Below are 8,463 nucleotides of genomic sequence, written 5' to 3' on the forward strand. Positions count from 1 at the left end.
ACTTGTTAAGTGTTAGCACAATGATTGCCAAGTGGCTAGAAAGGAGTCTCAGCAAAACACAATACCACAAGAGATCAAACACAGAGATGACACAGTGGTTTATCCCGTGGTTCGGCCAAGACCAACGCTTGCCTACTCCACGTTGTGGCGTCCCAACGGACGAGGGTTGCAATCAACCCCTCTCAAGCGGTCCAAAGACCAACTTGAATACCACGGTGTTTTGCTTTGCCTTTCAATATCCCGTTTGCGAGGAATCTCCACAACTTGGAGCCTCTCGCCCTTACACTTAAGATTCACAAAGAAATACGGAGTAAGGGAGAAACTAGCAACGCACACAAGACTCAAAATCAGAGCAACAACACGCACACAAGTCGCAACAAGAGCTCGCAACACAACTCAATGAGTCCACAACTCAACAAGAGCTCTAGATGCTATCACAATGAACCAAATGCGTGGAATCGATGTCTTGGTGCTTAGGAATGTTGTAGGAATGCTTGGTGTGCTCCTCCATGCGCCTAGGGGTCCCTTTTATAGCCCCAAGGCAGCTAGGAGCTGTTGAGAGCAATTCTGGAAGGCTGATCTTGCCTTCTGTCATCGGGCGCACCGGACAGTCCGGTGCACACCGGACACTGTCCGGTGCCCGATCTCCTTCCTAAAATGGCGCAGCCGACCGTTGCAGATCTGGGAGCCGTTGGCGCACCGGACATGTCCGGTGCACACCGGACAGTCCGGTGCCCCCTTCCGACCGTTGGCTCGGCCACGTGTCCCGCGCAGATCGCGCGGCCGACCGTTGGCCCGGCCGACCGTTGGCTCACCGGACAGTCCGGTGCACACCGGACAGTCCGGTGAATTTTAGCCGTACGCCGTCGGCAAATTCCCGAGAGCGGCCACTTCGCTCGAGGCAACCTGGCGCACCGGACACTGTCCGGTGCACCACCGGACAGTCCGGTGCCCCAGACCGAAACCGCCTCTTGGCTGTACACATCCAACTCCCCTCTTTTCTTCTTCTTCCTGTTTCTGATACTTAGACAAGTATATTAGTACACAAAACCAATGTACTAAGACATGGAAACATACCTTTGCTCTTGATTTGCACTTTGTCCATTCATGGGCATAGATTCACATTTAAGCACTTGTGTTAGCACTCAATCACCAAAATACTTAGAAATGGCCCAAGGGCACATTTCCCTTTCACCAGTATGACGCTCGGCGGTATTGGGACTAACAGTTCGATTAAAGCTAAAGGGGTCAAGTCCGTTGAGTCAACCATTGGGACTAAGGCCACTGCGTGTCATCCTAGTAAGTGTCAAGATGCCTAAGAAAACTGATGTGATTACATCGAGTTAGTTGCTTTTGGTTCGCTCAGCTCCACCAAAAGGCAGGGGGGCATATGTTGAGCACCGAATTGAGCCTGCGGACGGTCCGGCCCTGAGGCCGGACGGTCCGCGGTTCGGACAGTCCGCGCCTGGGGGCCGGACGGTCCGCGCAGGCGCAGAACAGATTAGGGTTTCGAGTTTCTTGCTATGTTTGTTGGCGAAAATCTCGGGATAAGCTCGGAAATTAGTTTGTAAAGGGTCCAGCCCCCCTCCTCTATAAATAGAGAGGTATACGGCCGATTTGTAATCATCAATCGAATCAATACAACTTCTATTTCACATTTTATCCTAGGAGTAGTTTTAGTCTAGTTTAGGTTTAGTCTTCCAATCCCCAAATCTTCCGCTTCTCTTCGACTCTACGTCGATTAGAGGAGTCTAGGTCGGTCTACCCGAGCCTAGACAACTCCTAGGATCTCTCCTCCCCGACGGGGTCCCTCCCGGGAGCGAGATCCAGGCGCCGCCGGCGATCTTCCGCCGCCCCTGCGCACGCGCGGACCGTCCGGCCCTAGGGCGCGGACCGTCCAGCCGTCAGGCAGAGAAGCCCTAGCCTCGCACCAGGCCGCGGACCGTCCGGCCCCTGCGCGCGGACCGTCCGCCCCTGTGCAGAGAGCACCGCCGCGCCTCGCACCAGGCCGCGGACCGTCCGGCCCTGTGCGCGGACCGTCCGCCCCTGTGCAGAGGGCACCGCCACGGTTCTTGTTGAGTGTTTGGCGCTCCGAAAAGGCGTCAACAAGTAGTTATTTGGTATCGTAAAAATTTGATTCCCTAAGAAGCTCATAAAAAAGACACAGGAGTATTACTTAAAAGCTCCACCCGAGAAGGTAGCTTGGCATTAGCCAGATTCTTAAGTTAAACTAATTTGCGTATAACTTCATTGAGTAGTGTGAGCTAGTGTAACTCTTGAGTCTAGGTGGATGTTCAACGTAACAGTTCATTAAACTGGTATATAAACATCATTTGAGAACATTTGAACTCATCTTGGCTAGACTGGAGCAATCCCCTGCTGTGAGTAATAATGAGTTTTTTATCGCTCTTGTTTCTGCTAGATGCGTTCGAAATAGATCTAATGTACTACATGGACATGATTTTATTTGTTACGTGTAGTTTATTCATTGCTCATGCAATGATTGCTTTAGAGACTAATTTAATCAAAAAAGGCGCATAATTATGTAACGATTATTATTCCATCGGCGCCAATCAGGTAGCACGTTGTCACATGGAGAGGTTGCCATCTTGTCTGCTCGTCAAACTGGTGCGAGAGGCCCTCTGTCCGCCACCAAATTTAAATTCACTGCTTGCTGTGGAAGCTGATTTGAGCAACACACCCCTCATCAGTTCATCAGCACACTCCTGCTTCCGTATACTATGCTCCTCGTCCTGCCCCCTGGCGGCCCCCCATTTAGTTTGAAGCGGTGCTAGCTAGCTAGCTGCTTTGCTCAGCTCGCAAGCATGCATATAAACTCTTGTCTCTTCTCACGCAGTGACGCAGAGCTAGCTAGCTAGTAGCTAGCTGCGCACCGGCAGTACGTAGATCCCGGGCGGGCAATCGAACCGCAAACGCCTCTGGGTTTCGGGAAGGGTGCTTTGCTCTTTGCAGCCAGCTGGCCGGCCGGCCCTGGTGTTTTATATAACTTGGAAGGTTCAGTCGCTGACAGAGAGGAAGAAGAAGGAAGGAGGAGGAGGATGGGGAGGAAGCTGGGCCTCGACAGGGTCCTCGACTGCTTCTCGCTCTCCCTGTGCTCCAGCGCCTGCGCCTGCGTACACTCCGTGGAGGAGGAGGAGCAGGAAGACGAGGACGAGCGGAAGGCCCTGGTGAGCAGCCAGCTGGAGGAGCTGGTGAAGCTGAGCAGGGATCTCGTCGGCGGAGCCGCCAAGACCCTCGCTTTCCATCTGGAACCAAAGGTAGGCGGACGGACGGGCACAACTATCTATCTATCTATATCTCTCGAGACTGTCTCGGATTGCGTACGCGCTGCTGCAGGTCTTCACTACTCTCTGCTAAGTTTTTGGCTTTATTTACCTTCTTGGTTCACTGTTTGGCTGTTCAGACCGTGGAGCTCAAGGTGTCCATGCACTGCTACGGGTGCGCCAAGAAGGTCCAGAAGCACATCTCCAAGATGGACGGTATGAGAACTACTGGTCCTTATTATCTTTAACCACTCTGTCCGTCTGTGCTCAGAATCCTTTTTCATACCGTCCATGTTGGGGGTGGGGGGTGGGGGGTGTAAGATTAGCAGTGCCGGCCTCGATGCGTCCTTGCATACTACAAGTATATACGCAGGTTTGCATTTTCGTGATATGCGTTCTTGCATACAAGTAGGGAATAGAATATCACGTACTCCTACAGTAGGCCCTGTGGCTTGGGACGCGAGCACGGTCTCCGTCTCCGTCCAGAGGAACATAGAATAGAAGCATCCCTAGTTAGCAGCGACGGGACATGACACACCACCCGAGTCAAGAAGGCCAGAAGCAGCAGGAAAAAAACGTGGCCCCGTGGTTGACCTTCGTGCGCGCGCCCCCAATCATTTTACTACTAGCTAGTATCTCCTGGCCCTGGTAAGAAAAAAAATGTTTTACGACTGCTATTCAGTACAACTCCATATGGACGAAGCTCTCGGGGTTGCTGGCAGAGAGACCAGGGCGGCAGGGCCTCCCCTCCAGCTCCAGTGATCGATCAGACGATCACCCGCTGCCCGTGAGTCTGAGTTGGCGTCGTGTCGTATCGGCTGGGCCTGCGCAATTGGCAGGCAGGCATGGCGCCCCGCCCGGCCGGCACATGTTTTGCACTGCGCACATGCGCATGTCCGGCAGGCGGCAGGCTCCGCGGCTGCCTGCTTGTGTATGTGTGTGGTGGACTGGTGGTGCCTGCTGCCTGCCCCTTTTTTTTTTGTTGCTGGATTCTGGAAAGGAGAACTTCGCGCGAGACAGGCAGGCAGGCGGTGGCCAAGATTTGGTGGCGCTGACAGAGAAAGCACGACGGCCATGGCCTCCTCCGCCACTCACTCCCACGGGCCACGGCCCACTGCTGTGCGCCATAAAGGTTGCAGTTAACTTTTTTTTTCCTGCAGTGGAACGGGCACGTTTCTGGCTCGCGCAGTCGCGCTTCGGTTACACTTGTCGATGCTTGCAGCCTGCTCTGTTTCCTGGAAAGAGAAGAAAAGAAAAAACAAGTCCCAACAATTAACCTGTTCTGCTTTTTTCTTTTTTTTTGCGCAGGCGTCACGTCGTTCGAGGTGGATTTGGAGAAGAAGAAGGTGGTCGTGATCGGGGACGTGACGCCGTACGAGGTGCTGGCGAGCATCTCCAAGGTGAAGTTCGCGGAGCTGTGGGTGGCCCCCCAACAACCCCAAGCAGCAAGCCGCTGCGGAAAGGCGCCTGCAGGTGGTGTAGTGTAGAAGATCTCCCAATGGATGCTCATGTGTTCTCTTGTATTCATCCTGCATGCATGGGCATGGCTGTAGCTCAGGCGGGCGGGCGGGCGGGCAAAACCACTCAGAAATGTAAGCCACCAGGAAGCAATGCAAGCAACCGTGTGTGCGTGCGAGTGCAAACGATTTGGACGTGGGGGACACCTCACGTACGCCTTGCAACATGTTGCTCTGCGTTTTTTTTTATGTAAAAGGGCAATTGGGGTAACGCGGCGAGCCCAATTATACCGTTGATTTGATACGGGTGAGGGAGAGAATGAGGAGGAGGAGGAGGAGGAGCTCGGGCCCGCTGCTAAATCCTAGATTTAGCTTTTATAAATAGCTATTAGTTTGATACTCGTTTCATTATATTAAGGATAAAATATATCCGCAATTCATTTAAAATAAATTATTTAATAGCTTATTTCTTATACTATATCTCTATTCCTGAAATTCTCGAGCCCAAATATGGATGCATATGATGTGTTTCATTTTGCTATATGATATCAATTAAATGATATATCAATTCTATAAATTAGATATAGCAATAAATAAATCAGTAAAATTATTTTATTTTAGACAGAGAATGCACCATTCAAGGCCACGCAAGTACGTACCTCGGCGCCACGGGCTATAACGCCGAAACGTGTTACCTCGACGCGCATAACCTATGACGTCGAGCAAAAGGTTCAAATACGATATTAAGTCGTCCAAGGTATAATGGTGAAATTTTTTTAAGAAAAAGGCTAGAATCCAAAAAAAAAAATCGGTTCCAGCGTGACGGCCACCGTACGTGGTGGGTATACACTGCGCGGTGTGCTGCGTTCTGCGGCGTGGGCGCGTCAAGGGAGCAGCCATTACGCGGATCACTGGAGACGGGGATCTGTGTCCAGACTCCAGACGCTTTAAAGAGTGCTTCAGTGGATCAATGCAGGCCTGCCTGAATGCGTGGACCCTGAGAGCAGCCCAGCTGCCACAACTGATCGGACCAGAGCTAAAACGACATGGCCTGAAAGGGTTTATACTTTATACCAGCAGAAACTAGTCTCTCGTACATACTAAATTTTTTAAGAGATATAAACATTAAATAATATCTAATAATTTCTTTGTCCTAAACTATATTAATTAACTATATTAAATTATACAATCTTTTTTTTATTTTTTTCTAGCATAATAGATATAAAAACAGTTTGTAGTCTATTTCTCGTTATCGTAAACTAGTGCCTGATGCGTCCTGCGCGCTTTGTATGATTCTTTTAAAAACTGTATATACAAAAGAAAGAATACCGTATATATATAAGGCTATTGGTATTGGTTTCACTAGAATAAATAGCGGATTGCCGGATCAGCGCAATAGAATTTCTGTTGTTGTTTATATATTGTTAATTTGCAAAGCAGGCGCGGGAATGCACGAAAGGAAGCAGGAGCACGACAATCCTTGTCATTGTCTCATTGATGACAAAGATGAACCTCTATATATTCACAATGGCCAACCCTGAGTCGAGGGTGGAAACATGGATTATCGATAGAACATCACTATTCCTTCGACACTAATAATCAAGAGCTTTGGGGTCTGGCTGAAGAAAGCAACGACTGACATCGGTGATATGGTTAATGTGATTTTGGATTGAAGGAAGGCCTTGCCCCATCCTGACGAGCATGTTCGGCATGAATTTTGGACCTTCAGCAATGATAAATGTGGACCAAAGTGTGATAGCCAGATTGATCTTGTTAGGAGCTTTATAGGAGCAGCACAGGTACTTGAGAACAAGGGCTATACAGAGTTCACTCACTACATTAGGCTATCCGCAATGGCGTACTCTAATTTTTTTCCCATATACAACACTATGCATCCACCTCACTCGATTTTCACCCCCTACTTTTCTACTCCCTGCGGCGGTTTCCTATAAATTCTCCCTATATGCCCCACTACAACAACCGAAATATCATTTTCTATCCCTATTCATTATTCATTTTCAATTTTTACTCAACTAAAAAAAGTTGCCGTTCACGGAAGTACAGTGTTAGGGAAGAGAGATGATGTCCTCTCCGTAGCGGCCGTTGGAGGGGGCACGACTACGGGACAAGAGTCGCACTATAGCCGCCAAACGAAGTATAGTAGTGTTAGAGGAGAGTGAAGCAAGAGTAGACCGGTGCACTTAGTCTTACCTTGTATTACCAGAGGCGTTCATTGAAGGCAAGCGGCAGTGCAAGTCCTAACGCGTCAACCATGAGAGACACTGTGCGCCTGGCACGGAACATGATTTTAGCGAAGGATATGACATTATGATGATCTAGAACTTGCGCCAAGTTTGTGTTTTTAAGGTTGCTAAGGAGCACAAGAAGTCTTGGTTATGGTGGGACTACATTACTGATTTTGTGATTTGATGTCCGATGAAGGAAAAGGAGTACACAAAGGAGTCTGTCGATGGAGTTATGAAGTCACTTGATATATTGTATTTGCATCTATTTTTCTATGTCCTTTGATGAGGTGGAGAAATGCAAATTTTTTATACTGGACTGGTTTATAATTTGCAGCCCTTGATCATAAAGCAATAGATAAGTGTATATGTGGTATAAATCCATATGAGGAAAACCATGTTATGAAAGCTGAACTAATGCACAATTGTTAATTTTACATTTCTTGAACTAACATTTCTTAAAAAATCATAAAATCAAATGTTCTGAAAGCATAATTGCCATTTCATAAAAGTTCTGAAAGATTAAAAAACAAATGTTCTTGGTAAGGTGCATCATCTTAACTTTTTAGCTTTTAGAAAAGTTGGTTAAGTTGATACACCTTAACTAATATTTCCTAAAAATTTCAGAAACCAATGCTTTCACAAATGTTCTTAATTGGTGGCCGCGTACAAACGACGTAAGAGGCGGTCCGTGCGGTGCTCCTCGGAGAAGGGGGCCTTGGTGTTCAGCCTAGGGGTGGGCATTTTTTTACCATAAACTAAAAACCGAACCGAAATTTTAGTTTTTTAGTTTGGTTCGATTTTGATTTTTGCATCTAAGAAGTTCGGTGTTCGGTATCGTAATCAGTTTTCACCATATACCAAACCGAAAAAACTGAATACTAAACTTTATCGATTCTGAAATTTGACTCTTGACTATGTAAACTAAATGTGTGATGCAAATAAATTGTTATTCGCTTATTTTTATGTGATGTATGATGTATCTCTAAATCCTTATACCTATATAATTTTTACTTTTAAAATTATGTGTAATATATCATGTAAACTTGTTGTATGTGTTTCTTGTACGTTCTTGACTATAAGTTTGGTGTTTGGTTTTTACCGAAAAGCCGAAGTAAGAAATGGAAAACGAAGTTCTCATTTTTTTTCATTTTTTAGAAAACCGAATGATTTCTAATGTCTGGAAAACGAAGTTTTTTAAAACAGAAATACTGAACCAAAGTTTTAGAAAAAAAATTAATGTCTTGCCCTAGTTTAGCCTGACAACTCCAACATGACCACCGGTAGCGGATCGGCGTGCCTGGGCGTGGCATCCAAGAGCGCGATGAGGCTAGCGATGTTGGAGGCCAGATACGCCTACAACGCTTACATCATGTGTAGGCCTGCAAATGGGGTGGTTATAAATGTGTATTTTGGGTGGTTTTAGAAATAGGTTTGATTTAGACGGGTTGTGATGGGTTTTAATTAACTATGAGGCTT

At 47.4% G+C, this 8,463-nt stretch overlaps 1 protein-coding gene across 1 annotated transcript; it reads left to right on the forward strand.

The window, feature by feature from the left end:
- Nucleotides 1-2,863: 2,863 nt before the first annotated feature.
- Nucleotides 2,864-4,963, forward strand: LOC100502454 (uncharacterized). Its single transcript, NM_001154719.2, has 3 exons — nt 2,864-3,278; nt 3,425-3,500; nt 4,593-4,963. The coding sequence occupies exons 1-3, from the start codon at nt 3,060-3,062 to the stop codon at nt 4,769-4,771; spliced, it is 474 nt and encodes a 157-aa protein (NP_001148191.2). The 5' UTR covers nt 2,864-3,059; the 3' UTR covers nt 4,772-4,963.
- Nucleotides 4,964-8,463: the final 3,500 nt, after the last annotated feature.

This window comes from Zea mays, chromosome 3 (assembly GCF_902167145.1).
Source record: "Zea mays cultivar B73 chromosome 3, Zm-B73-REFERENCE-NAM-5.0, whole genome shotgun sequence".
Classification (NCBI taxonomy): domain Eukaryota; kingdom Viridiplantae; phylum Streptophyta; class Magnoliopsida; order Poales; family Poaceae; genus Zea; species Zea mays.

What these genes read in the sequence shown, in the direction of transcription:
- LOC100502454 (NM_001154719.2), top strand. Translation starts at nt 3,060, where the DNA reads ATGGGGAGGAAGCTGGGCCTCGACAGGGTCCTCGACTGCTTCTCGCTC. An exon ending in CTTTCCATCTGGAACCAAAG is followed by an intron (nt 3,279 to 3,424) that starts GTAGGCGGACGG and finishes TTGGCTGTTCAG; the next exon opens with ACCGTGGAGCTCAAGGTGTC. An exon ending in GCACATCTCCAAGATGGACG is followed by an intron (nt 3,501 to 4,592) that starts GTATGAGAACTA and finishes TTTTTTGCGCAG; the next exon opens with GCGTCACGTCGTTCGAGGTG.